Source organism: Ursus arctos, unplaced genomic scaffold, assembly GCF_023065955.2.
Source record: "Ursus arctos isolate Adak ecotype North America unplaced genomic scaffold, UrsArc2.0 scaffold_22, whole genome shotgun sequence".
NCBI classification, from domain to species: Eukaryota; Metazoa; Chordata; class Mammalia; order Carnivora; family Ursidae; genus Ursus; species Ursus arctos.
In genome coordinates, this window is record NW_026622897.1 from 57,942,096 (window position 1) to 57,955,864 (window position 13,769).

At 44.9% G+C, this 13,769-nt stretch overlaps 2 protein-coding genes across 2 annotated transcripts; both read left to right on the forward strand.

The window, feature by feature from the left end:
- The first annotated feature begins 2,894 nt into the window (after positions 1–2,894).
- On the forward strand, positions 2,895–3,887 carry LOC113248217 (olfactory receptor 51M1-like). Its single transcript, XM_026489575.2, has one exon. The coding sequence runs from the start codon at positions 2,895–2,897 to the stop codon at positions 3,885–3,887; it is 993 nt and encodes a 330-aa protein (XP_026345360.2).
- A 6,562-nt stretch (positions 3,888–10,449) lies between these two features.
- On the forward strand, positions 10,450–11,403 carry LOC113248220 (olfactory receptor 51L1-like). Its single transcript, XM_026489578.2, is given in 1 exon segment — positions 10,450–11,403. A coding segment is annotated over 1 exon segment (954 nt).
- The last annotated feature ends 2,366 nt before the right edge of the window (positions 11,404–13,769 follow it).

The following is a 13,769-nucleotide window of genomic DNA, read 5'->3' on the forward strand; positions in this document are numbered from 1 at the left end:
AGTGTGAACTGCACTCTGGTGAACGGGGGCTGTGAGGGACTGGGAACAGTCCAGCGACTCAGGGAGTCAGCATTCTCTGGACAACACCCAGGATGCAGCAGGGAATGGATCAAGGGGAGGGGGTGTCGGGCAGGCAAGTTAAGTGACAGGGAGGTCAGTTAAGCAGGTGTGGGAAAACTAAGAGCTATGACAGTGAGCACAAGGGTGGAGACAAAGCAACAGATTGTAGGGATATTTAGGAGGTAAAAAATACTTAACCCAGTAACAAAACAGATCTGGGAAGAAGGAAAGGGTCAAGTAAAGTGTACATTCCAAAATGTTGTCTTGGGTGATTAGAAAGTGGTAAATGATATTGTCAAAAATGCATAAATAGAAGGAGATTCAGGTGTGGAGAGGACAGATGATGGGCTCAAAATTAGATGTGTTGGGTTTAACTGGCATCCATCTGGAGAGTAGCATGAAGGTGGAAATGAAGGCTGGAGCTGGATGCATAGCAGAGTTGTCTGGGCTAGAGGTAAATATTTAGGGGTTATCAGTATATAAGTAAAATAATAATAGATCATATTATGAATGAGAAAGTAGTCAATGTCAGGAGACTGAGTAACATGAACACATGAATATTTGAGCAATGGATGGAAGGGACTGAATAAGAGCTGTCTTAAAATTTCGAAGAGAACCAGCAGAGAGCGGCATCAAGAATTCCAAGAGAGCTTTAAGAAGGAAGGTATTGCTATAGAGATCAGGTGTTGACTAAGAGTCTCCATTGAATTCCACCCCCAGAGGTCACTGGTGCATTTAAAGAGCGTTGTTGGGGGCGCCTGGGTGGCATAGCTGCCTCTGATTCTTGGTTTTGGGTCAGGCCGTGATCTCAGGGTTGTGAGATCAAGCCCTGCGTTAGGTTCAGCGAATAGTCTGCTAAAGTTTCTCCCTCCCTCTCCTTCTGCCCCTCCCCACCACACTCCATCTCTCTCAAATAAATAAATAAATCTTTTCTAAAAAATTAAGAGCATTGCTTTAGCTAAATTAAAAAAAAAAAGAAGCCATTGGGTGGTTGGTTGAGTAGTGAACTTATGGGTGTGAAATGGAGAAGGTACTTGTGGATAGTTCTTTCACCCTCTTGTCAAAATGATGAAGGGCTGGCATTGGTCTTCCTGAACCTTCCTTCTCACCACCACCTGCCCCATTCTTTCCAGTGCATAGCCACATGCATTATCACCATCGCTAACCCCTCCACAGCCACCTTTCCAGTCGCGTTTTATTCACTGAAGATTTTAGTATTGACTCAATTTGCTCTTTCCACTACTGATCCAGACAAAATTTTTATGATTCCAATATTGTCTCCTTTGATCCAATCAGTAGCCACGATCTCAGCCCCTTGACCTCCTCTCAAGAAAGATTGTGTCCTTTACCATAAACTGGCAACTCGAGCCCATCCCATACTCTAGAACCCTGGTCCCTTTTCCCTGTCTCTCATTCCTTCATGTTTTTGCTTTTCTTCCTATGCAGAGTAGTTTCCATAGTACATCACCATAATTACCCCTTTGCGTACACCCTTAACTTTAGTCCTGCTAGCCTACCCTAACTTCAATCTGGTGAATGCAACTCTCCACATACTTCTCCTATGCATTTGAGGAAATGAGTGTAGTGATTCAAAACACACCAGAATGCTGACCGGTTCCACTTTGAATTCATGAACATCCAACGGGCCTCATCACTGCCTGGAATCCTACGTCTGAACACAGTAGAATCAGATTTTATTCCCAGCCACTCCATGGAACTCACCATCAGCCAGGACTTCCTCATTGCTAAATCTTCTCACTTCTCAGTCCTTAGTACCTTGACTCCTTGGCAACATTATATATAATTGATTAATCCCTCATGAAACTTACACACACAACTGCGCTCTCCTGTTTTGTTTGGTTTTTTTCCTATTCAACTGGCATTTTCCCCCCTCAAGCTATTTTAGTGGAGCCTTTTCTTCTCGACTTCTAAATTGCAGATTTTCCCAGGGCTCAATACCAGAAACTTCTCTCTCCACTCACTTCTTGGGTATCTTTCAGCCTATTTACTAATATCTCTCAAATGTATGTCTTTTCTTCAATTTATTTTGAAGCTGACATTTTCCTATACTGAGTTAATGAAAACGACATAAATGAAAACCCTACTGGGGGAAGTGCTGCTAAGCTGAAATTCTGACATGCTTTTGAAACAACTAGATGCAGATGTTCAGGACGTTGCCTGATAGATGAGCCCATAAATTTAAAAAAGGTAGAGAAATTACAGGGTTATACATTTGATATTTATCAATGTTTGGATGGTCAATAAAGTCATGAGAGCAATGATATTGCCAGGAGAAACAAGAGAGTATGGCCAGAAAATTGTCCAGAATGGGAATGGCTAGATTTGAAGGACAAGCAATGAAGAGATGCCAGCAAAGGAGACTGGGAAGGAACAGAAATTACAGAAATACAGGAAACAAATTGAGGGTTGAAGAAAGAGAGGTGGGGGGAATGGGGTAACAAGGTGATGGGCCTTAAGGAGGGCAAGTGATATGATGAGCACTGGGTGTTATGTGCAATTAATGAATCATTGAACATTATATCAAAAACTAAGGATGTACTATACGTTCGTTGGCTAATTGAATTTAAATTGGAAAATGCTTCTGTCTTCAGGCGAAAAAAAGGAAGTTACAGGACTACTGGAGAAAATCTGGTGAGTGTGGTGCTATAAGACAGTCTGGAACAGCTAGCAGGGTGGTAGAATTGATAATAGTGAATTAGATGATACCAAAGATGAAAAGGATCATGATTCTGCTTATGATGGTGTGACTGTTCGCAAGACTGAAAAATTAATAATTAGAAATATCCATTTATTTTCAGCTCCATCCCTGAGGAATGCCAGCCCAATATCCCCTCAGTCCTCAATCCGTGCTCTTGTCCAACATCACTCAGTTTAGCCCCATGTTCTACCTCACTGGCTTTCCAGGATTGGAAGCCATCGAACACTGGATATTCATCCCCTTTTTCCTCATGTACCTTGTGGCCATCTCAGGCAATTGTCTCATTCTGATAATTATTAAGACCAACCCTCGTCTGCACACACCCATGTACTATCTACTCTCCTTTCTGGCCTTCACTGACCTGGGACTGTCAGTGTCGACCTTGCCCACTACTATGGGAATCTTTTGGTTCAAATCTCATGGTATCTACCTTGCAGCTTGCCAAATCCAGATGTTCTGCATCCACTCATTTTCCTTCATGGAGTCCTCTGTGCTCCTTATCATGTCCTTTGACCGCTGCTTGGCCATCTGCCACCCCCTTAGGTACTCGGTCATTATCACTAGCCAGCGAGTGATTAGGACAGGTCTGGCTGTCATCTTCCGGGGCCCTGTGGCCCTAGTTCCTCTTGTCGTGCTCCTGAAGACTTTTCCCTACTGTGGGCCTCGAGTCCTCTCCCATTCTTTCTGCCTACACCAGGAAGTGATACACCTGGCCTGCACAGATACCACCTTCAACAACCTGTACGGACTGTCGGTAGTGGCATTCACCATGATGCTGGACCTGGTGCTCATCGCACTGTCCTATGGGGTCATCCTGTGCACCGTGGCCAGACTGGCCTCCCAAGAGGAGCAGCTCCGAGCCTTCCAAACATGTACCTCACACATCTGTGCTGTGCTGATATTCTTCGTACCCATGGTGGGGCTGTCTCTGGTCCACCGCTTTGGGAAGCATGCCCCACTTGCTGTCCACCTTCTTATGGCCAATGTCTATCTCTTCGTGCCTCCCATGCTTAATCCAATCATATATAGTATTAAGACCAAGGAGATCCGCCATGTTATCAGCAAGCTCCTGGGTCTTAAGAAGGTCAGTGCTGGGTCCTGGGGCTAAAAATTCCACTGGGTACCCAAGAGAAAGTCCCAGATCAACCCAAAGATTGATAGCATTAAGAACCTATTATTACCCCACATGTTCCCCAAGATTCTTTTCCATTGCCCTAAATAAAATATGTATGAGTTTCTTTTCCTGAGTTATGGGTTAAGAATGCTGACGTGCTCTTGCTTAAATTATAATGCCTCCTCCTATGTCTGAGACCTAGATGTTTTGGTAGCACCAAAAACCGCGTAGAAGACTGTTGAGGGTCATCGTCCATGTGCAAATATTAAAACTAAAATGAAACTGAACAAAAATGAAAACAGAACAGTAAATAAAAAGGCACCCAGAACAGAACCTTGCAGAGAAGAGATCAGTTCACCTCAGGAAATGTACCTTCTCCCATGGCTCCTTGGGACTAATACCCTCTTCTCTACCTGGTCAAGTCCTTCTCTTCAGTTTCTATCCTGGCCCTATTCAAGATGAGGGCCTACTTTGCCAAAGGAAGTTCAAGTAAAACACACACACACACACACACACACACACACACACACACACAATCACTTGCTTCTCCTTAACTTCTTTGCCACAGAAGTGAACTCCTTTAGTTTTAAGTCCATAGAACTTCTGTACTCATGCAGTGTCTATGTTTTCAACTCCCATGTCCTCCTCTACAGTAAAAAACAAGAACAAACTCACAAAAGGAAACTCATCAAGGCTAGATTTGTTCATGCTAATGACAATATTTGGTGTAAACTACGTGATCCATTCACTAGCACCAATTCTATGCTCCCACATGCGAAGCTCTTTACACACATGTCATGTTATTTAATATCCTCATGCCTCCCTAAGCCTTCGAAGCTGGCATTGTGTGGCATTGTGTTTGTAAAATATCTATTTTCATGTAATTAAAACATGTTTTTCAGGTACCTGAAATTCGTGTAATTTTATAATGTCTTGCTTTGTGACAGCTCAGCCTCTGTGTGTTTCCCTCGCTATCTGGAATGTTGGATGCAGTGAGAAAGCAGCCGTTAGTAAAGAATGCCTGTTAAATCTTTACATTTCCTGTGAATCTTTTTGGTTTTCTACTCTGTCAGGAAGGGTTAGTCCTTTTCAAATCTGCCTCCTGCAAAAGATAAATGACTTTCTCAAAAGCAGAGACTGTATCTTATTGATCTTTGCACTTAAGTATATGTCCCAAAGCTTGTAGTGTCTATGTATTTGCTGAATGAATGAGCATCCCACTACCTGGTGGGAAAGAAAGTCTCAAAGGGAGGCTAGACTGGGGGAAAGAAGATCACAGAAAAGAGACTGAGGGTCAACCAATAAATTTTCTTGTAACAATAGCAGCTAGTGGGAGAAGAGCATGAAGAGTCACCTGATCTATGAAGTATCTCATGATGGTACTTAAGGGTCATTAAGTTTCCATGAAAGATAATGGGGTGCCCAACGACCAAGTTCTGGAAAGACACTGATCCCTCTTTCTTGAAGAAAGAGACGTGGGGGGAATGGGGTAACAAGGTGATGGGCCTTAAGGAGTTTGCAGGTCTGCATCCATCTAAGGAGTTTCCTCTGAGGGTCCAAGACCCAAGGGAACAGGACAGAGAGCCGTATAACTGCCATTGCAGCAGATGCAGACTGGCATCCTGATTTAGTCAGAAGAGTCTGGGACAGGAAGTGAGAAGTGCTGCAGGGCTGGGGAAAGAAGCTATAGAGAACAAGGGACCAGTAAGTTGTTGAAGATGGATAGAGGCAGCCAACCCAATGACCTCTCTGGTACCTCTTATCTAGAAGGTCTATAAGTAGGGTGATGGGATAGGGCAGCTTCTAGGATTATGGCCAGTCTGTGGTATGTTATCTCCCCGTGATCTTTTGGGTTGGAAAGAGAGAACCAGAATTTGTTACTGGGTGTTCATTTGCAAACACGGCAGCTTCCCGGGTAAAATCTGAAACTGGCCCTGATACATGGAGGGCAGGGAGAGACTGAAGAAAGAGGCAGGCCACTCCAGATTGGTAGATGGCAGGTTTAATAAGCAAGAGAACTTATGTACAGGGCATGTCTTGGGCACCACAAGAAAAGTAGCTCTCTGCACCCACCACCAGAATCTTAACTGGGTTCAAGCACGTATACCATCCAGATGGGCTCAACAACACCTTACTCTCTTAAGGCTGTGTTGTTGGAGCAGCTTCTGAGAGTGGGGAAGGCAGACGGAAGGCACATTCCAAGGACAGAGGTGAAGGATCAGAAGCCTCAGATTTCTTGGTCTATCTTGTGGGTCAAGCTGTGGTCATGTCCTCTTGGTGCCCTCCCCCAGTACCAGACTGGGAGTCGGACTGGAGTGAAACAGGATTATGATAGGTATAGATCATAACCTCATCAACTCCACCACCCCCCCCAAAACAGATGTGGCTTCCAACACTTTAGAAGACTTTTTTCCACAGTCCCTTTAAGCCCAATAGTTTCCCTGGAAAGAAAACAGGGAACATGTGAAAATTTTCCATCGCAGAAAAAGGTTAAGATGTGGAAGGATTCAGTCACTTCACCAAGGTCATGTGGCCGGCTGTCCAAACACTGCTTAAGAGCTCAGAGTCCCAACTCTAAGCTTCTCGCTCTGCTTTTGTCAGATCGCTTGTTGGCTTTCCCTTGGAGCTTGCCACAGATACGAAGGGAAGAGCTATAGCTCTCATATGGTAGGTCATCGTTGCGGAGAACTTCACATAAGAAGGTACTGGAAACCACAGATGATCATCTGCATCTGTTCAGTGTGTGGTTCTAACCGCACCACACGTAGAGTCGCTTATGAATGGCTCTATAATCTACAACGTAGGTGTCATAATTGTCCTAACTTTTCAGATGAGGAAACTGAGATTAAGCAAATAATTTGCACAATTAGAGAGTTAATAAATGTTGGATATACGGTTTGAATGCAGATCTGATTCCAGAGCTACTTTCTTCACCACCACACTGTCCTGCCTAACAACACTGTGTCCAGAGGGCCACAGGACTCCACAGGTTCTCCACTGTCAGGTGGCTTGAGAGGGCGAGACTGAACCAAGGGCTGTGGGAGATTCCTTGGCTGTCTCCCCACCCCTCTGCTCCTCATGCTTCTCCATATCAGCTCCTTCATCTGACCACATCCCCATCCTCATCCTCTCTGCTGCCCAGCTTCTCTCTCATGTTGTCTCACAGGAGACTCCTTTCTCCTCAATGCCCCCTCTTTTGGGGGGGGGATTTTATTTATTTATTTGACAGAGAGAAAGAGAGACAGAGAGCACAAGAAGGGGAGGGGCAGAGGGAGAGGGAGAAGCAAGCTCCCCCACTGAGCAGGGAACCTGACATGGGGCTCCATCCCAGGACCCCAGGCTCATGACCTCAGTAGGAGGCAGACATTTAACCAACTAAGCCACCCAGGTGCCCTGACCCTGCCTCTTTTGTTTGACCCACCACTCTGCCCCCACCCCTCTCTGTTTCTCCCTCTCTCCCTCCATCCTTCCTCATTCTCTAAGCTTCCTGTCAGTTTAGCCCCTGGCTTTCCCCTTCACTGTTCCCCAGACTCTGTCCTCTCCCCAGTTCTCTTTCCATGTCTATCTGGCACCAGTCTCCCTCTCCTCAGTCTTTCAGCAGCCTCTTTCTTTTTGTTTGTTTGTTTGTTTTATTATATTATGTTAGTCACCATACAGTACATCCCCGGTTTCCGATGTAAAGTTCGATGATTCATTAGTTGCGTATAACACCCAGTGCACCATGCAATACGTGCCCTCCTTACTACCCATCACCGGTCTATCCATTCCCCCACCCCTCTCCCCTCTGAGGACCTCATAGTCCATTGTTTCTCATAGTCCATAGTCTCTCATGTTTCATTCCCCCTTCTGATTACCCCCCTTTCTTTATCCCTTTCTTCCCCTACCGATCTTCCTAGTTCTTATGTTCCATAGATGAGAGAAATCATATGATAATTGTCTTTCTCTGCTTGACTTATTTCGCTTAGCATTATCTCCTCCAGTCCCATCCATGTTGCAGCAAATGTTGAGAACTCGTTCTTTCTGATGGCTGAGTAATATTCCATTGTATATATGGACCACAACTTCTTAATCCAGTCATCTGTTGAAGGGCATCTCGTCTCCTTCCACGATTTAGCTATTGTGGACAATGCTGCTATGAACATTGGGGTACATATGGCCCTTCTCTTCACTACGTCTGTATCTTTGGGGTAAACACCCAGTAGTGCAATGGCTGGGTCATAGGGTAGCTCAATTTTTAACTTTTTAAGGGACCTCCACACTGTTTTCCAGAGTGGCTGTACCAACTTGCATTCCCACCAACAATGTAGGAGGGATCCCCTTTCTCCACATCCTCTCCAACAATTGTGGTTTCTTGCCTTGTCAATTTTTGCCATTCTAACTGGCGTAAGGTGGTATCTCAGTGTGTAGCCTCTCTCTGACCATAGCTTTGCCATCCTCCAACTCCTCCGTCCCTACCTTCTCTGTCTCACACGTCCTCGTCTGGTGCTCTTCAGTTTCTTCCTCTAAGTTACACAAGCCCCTTTCTCCCTGACACCCAGCCGGCCCTTTTCTGTCCTTCAACATCTTTCCCCCCAGCTTTCACCACACCCCATCCTTCTTTGTCTACTTCTCACAGTCTTCCATCTTACTCTGCTTCCTGAACCATGGGTCTCCCCGGCTTCCTTCTCGGCGTATTCTTATTAAGCCTACTATTTCATTTCCTTCCTCTGTTTGACCCTCATTATACCTTCCCCTATTCCTCAGTCTCGTCCTGTCTGTCCCTCAGTAGATGCTGTGATCTATTCCTCAGTATCCCCTGTGAGCACAGTGCCCCAGTTACTCCCTCAGTCTGTTGGACTGTCAGTAGGTTCCTAATCTTTCAAAGGCACATGGCACCTTATTTCAAGATCTAAAGCACTGTCATGTTAAAGAGGAGATGGAGTTTATTTCTGCATAACAGGAGGAGACAAAGAGCAAAAACCGGAGGGGAAGAATACAAGAAAAGTAGCATTTGGTTTGGTGACAATAACAAATATATTTATTGTTTATTATAATACAGATTTGGTGCTAAATTTTATATACATTGTGTGTCAATTAAAACACATCCATTCTTTAATTAGGAAACACTATCATTTATTTTACTGATGAGGATACAGAAGCAAATATTATATCAGACAGTGAGATCCGCATAGCAGGGCTTATCTTGTGAGCACCTCTCGAAGGTACCCCTGTCTTTAGTTTTTAATGAACTAATTTGAGCAAGGAACAAGCTTTGTCGCCATTGCTTCTGTTTTAAGGTACACTTATTGATATGCTTTTTTTTTTGCAATACCCATTTAGGAAATACTACTCAAATAAGTTGCCCTGATTTATTAAAGTTGTGTCAGGTCTCCAGCTTGATTTTGGAGAAGAGATACCTTTAAAAACATGGAGATGAAAGAAAAAGAAAGAGAGAGAGAGAGAGAGAGACAGAGAGAGAGAAAGAAGGAAGGAAGGAAAGAAGGAACGAAGGAATGAACAAAGGAAGGAAAGAGGAAGGAGCAGTCATGTCAGTAGACTCTCAAATTAGATTTGAAAATAAAGAAATTCCTGGGCTGCATGGGTGGCTCAGCTGGTTAAACAACTGACTCTTGGTTTTGGCTCAGGTCATGATCTCATGGGTCATGAGACTTAGCCCCACGTTGGACTCCCCACTCAGCAGACAGTCTGCTTGAGATTCTTTCCCTCTGCCCCTCTCCCCATGCACACACTTGCATGCACTCTCTCTGTTTCAAAATAAATAAATAAATAAATAAATAAATAAATAAATAAATAAACAAACAAACCTAAACAAAGAAAAGAAAGGAAATTCCAGGAATTAGAGTAAAACCAGCAGCTTCAAAGACGTAGACTGTATAGGATAAATTACTTTGACTTCCCAGGGACCTGAGATGCTTGAGGAATGAGGTACTGGAGAATGAGTCATGGGTTCTTTAAGAGGGGTTGGGTTTGGAGAGAGAAGATAGCTCTTCTCCCAATCATAGGGACATGTGGGGAGGATCTCATAACGGAAAAAAGGAGATAAAGTGGAGAGCAAACTGGATGAGGAAACTCTCTACAGGCATTCTTGATTTGCTTAGAAAAATTAGGTATAATTTCTTCTACAGGAAAAGCTTGAAGGGGTAGGGTCATACAGAGAAGACAACTTGGGAGTAACAGAATTTCAGAGAATCTCAGCATTCTGTCAAGGTTGAGTTCTAGATTCTTCTAAGGAAAGTTAAACAAAGCACAATAAAACAAAAAACCCTATGTCACAACTGGTTAAGAGCAAAAGTAGAGAAAACCCTTGTTGAAGCTTGCTGTCCCTGAGGTAAGTAAAGGGTTGGTTGGGAATAAGAGAAAGAGGGGAGGAAGCAGGAAAAGGACAGGCTGTTTGAATGGGCAGTGGTTAATCAAGAGGTCACTGAGTCCACTGTGTGCAGAGAGGTCAGACCAGCCAGCAGCAGGTTGGTGTCCAGTGATAGGAGTGCTCCTGCTTAATGGCCTAGTAACCTTCAACATACTACCTCCTTGTCCTAGAACGAACAGACTCTTGAGAATGAGGACACCCATCCTACCAAATGCCAATGCGAGCTTCTCCACATTCCTCCTGACAGGCTTCCCAGGCCTGGAATGGGCTCACTGCTGGATCTCACTACCCATTTTTGTAGGATACCTGGTGGCTGTTGTAGGTAATGCTACCATCTTGCATCTGGTACGAACTGACCCCTCTCTCCAACAGCCCATGTACTACTTCCTGGACATCCTGGCTGTGACCGACTTGGGCCTGTGCATGTCCACGCTGCCCTCAGTGTTGAGCGTGCTGTGGTTTGATGCCCGGGTGGTGGGTCTGGTGCCCTGCGTTCTGCAACAGCACTTCCTTCACTCCTTCTCCTTCGTGGAGTCCGCTGGGCTGTTCGCTATGGCTCTGGACCGCCTGGTGGCCATCCGGTTCCCACTGCGCTAGGCATCTGTGCTCACGGGTCCTCGTGTGGCACTGGCTGGGGCTGTGCTGGGCATGCGCAGTGCCACCATCACTGTGGCATCCTCGCTGAACCTGCTTAAGTTCGACTACTGTCGCCCAGGGGAGCTGTCACATGCCTACTGCCTTCTCCAGGACATGATCCGCCTGGCCTGCTCCGACACACGCTTCAACAGACTCTATGGGCTGTGCATCCTCATGCTGGCCGTGGGCTCCGACGTCCTTTTCTGCCTGCTCTCCAATGCGGTCATCCTCTGCGCTGTGCTGGCCATCGCCTCTGCTGGAGGGAGGCTGAAGGCCCTCAACACCTGCGTCTCGCACATCCTGGCTGTGCTCTGCTTCTGTGTGCCCGTGCTAGGCCTGTCCATTGTGCACGGATTTGGGCACCACAGCTCACCCTCGGTGCACATCCTCATGGGCACTGTCTCTGTGCTCTTCCCACCCCTGATGCACCCTGTTATCTTCAGCATCAAGACCCGGCAGATCCGCAGGGCCATCCTCAAGGTGGTTTCCCGGGGGAAGATACAGTGAGACATTGGCAATGGACTATAGCGATTCAAAATGAAGAATGACTTAAAGCTTCTTTATAAAGTCTTCATACCACGAAGCAAGTTCTGTTCGTCCACTTTATTTTGAGCAATTGATTGTAGGTCATGAATTGACTCTAATGTTAAAATCAAAAAGAGTCTATGCTCGTTTTTACTTATGTAGATACTTATAAATACACAGCCACTACTTTCTTACATTAAAAAGAATGATTACATATATATATATATACACACACATATATATATTTTTTTACTTAAATGTTTACATGTTCTAAGTGATTTTTATATCTGCTCCTCTACTGATTTGGTAGAACTCTAATTCCATAATAATGTCATTAGTGATAAGTTACTCTGATGATGTGGAGAGTTAAATCATCACTTCATATTTTTTGGATTAACAAATGAGTTTGCCACCATTCATCAAAATATAATAATTCCATTATATACATTCATCAGGGATAACTTCACTGTATACCTAAGAGGAACTTTCCAGTGTTTTTTTTTTTTTTTTTTGGTCCATATCATAGTCTGGGACAGAACTAAATTCAGGGGAGGCATAAAAGCCTAACTTATAGGACGCCTGGGTGGCTCAGTCGGTTAAGTGTCCGACAGTGTTTTGGCTCAGGTTATGATTCCAGGGTCTTGAGATTGAGCCCTGAGTCTGGCTCCATGCTAGATGTGGAGCCTGCTTAGGATTCTCTCTCTCTCCCTCTCCCTGTGTCCCCCCAACTCACGTGTTCTCTCTCTCTCTCTCTCAAAAAGAAAAAAATCCCTAATTTATAACCAGAATGAGAAAAAAATGGGGTTTACAGTGTGCCAGATCTGTAGGTAGAGATATGACAGAAGTATGTCCTTGAGTCACTGACCTAAGGAAAGAATCCCCAGATCTGAGTACAAGGTGCAAATTCAACAGGCTACTTAGATCATACTTTGCCTGTTTCAGTAGAAGGTAATTTCTGTAGTCCCCAAAGGACACAGGAATGTCACTGATCAATAAGGTTTAGGATATAAGACAATTATCAGAGTATATTAGAAGTGTCTTTAAGCAACCATATACTGTCATACAAATACATAAGATTATAGAGAAATTCAAGACATTCAGGCACATATTCAGACATGAATGGATATTCACTTGCACCTTTTACTCAGATATGATGGTTCTTTCCTTGGTTAGTGACTCAAGGACACACCTCTGTCGTATCACCACCTACATGAATGTACATTCAATGGTAAACACATTTGTGGGAAGATATACATGCTCACAGATTCGTGCAAACCTGCAAACAGAATTCTACATGAAGGAACGTGGTCATGTGTACATTACACACAAGCACACATACGCATACAGCCGTGCACACACGCACATATATGTGTTCAGATGCACACTTACATTAACTTACACACTTGCAAATGCACATAAAAGTATGCTCATACAGACGTGTATATCCACACATTCATGCCCATCTTGTGTATTTTCTCAGAATCGGACTTCTGGTTCCCCACAGAGCATCTCCTGGGGTCCTCTGTTCTTGGCCCAATTATTCCTGCAGGCCTCGAGGCAGCCCATTCTTCTGAGGCTGGTTTGCCTGTGTCTCCCAAGGGACTGACTGGCAAAACTGAGGGAAGGAGAAGGCTAGTTCTGAAGTCATGATAAATAAGGCCCGTCAGCTCCTGCTTCCAGATGGTGAGCTGGAGACCAGACCTGAGACCAGCTACCTCGAAGGGCAGGTGGGCCTTCGTACAGGAGCAGTGGAGTTGGCCTGGAAGCCCAGCCTATGGGATCAGGAGGATGGGAAATCTGTTCAGGTGAGCGGAACCTGAGGTTTGCTTTTGGACATACAGCTCGTTTCCAGCATGGGTTTTATGTTCCCCTTCCCTCAGGTCATGAAAGACCCCTCCCGGCAGGACGCAGACTTTTATCCAGAAAGCTTCACTGTGCCAGAGAAACACTTGACCTGTTTTATTCAACTCTTCTCTGTTAATTCAGGAAAACTGCAGCAGGGAAATCTCCATTTTATCACCAAGTCCAAACCTTTTAAAACCAGATACGTAATTCTCTTTTTAAATCTATCTTTGTTTCTTAGACCTATTTACCCTCCTCTCCTTTACCTTCCATGCCATAGTCCTTGTCCCCTGCCTCCCAGGCAGGCAGCCACACAGACTGGAGGGCCCGGTCAGTCTTGAACCCAGCTCCTCCATGACCTGTGGTTTTCACCATCCTTCCTCCCCGTCTGGCTGACTCATCCCCACTCCCATCCCGTTTGTTATCATGGGCTTCCTTGTACCACTTGTGTTCAGGCTTCCTTGCTCTCCTCCTTAACTACAGATGTGCCAGTGTGACTTGGCAAG

Bases quoted from the DNA above. Each gene is read 5' to 3' on its own strand.
- LOC113248217 (XM_026489575.2), top strand. From the start codon at position 2,895: ATGCCAGCCCAATATCCCCTCAGTCCTCAATCCGTGCTCTTGTCCAAC.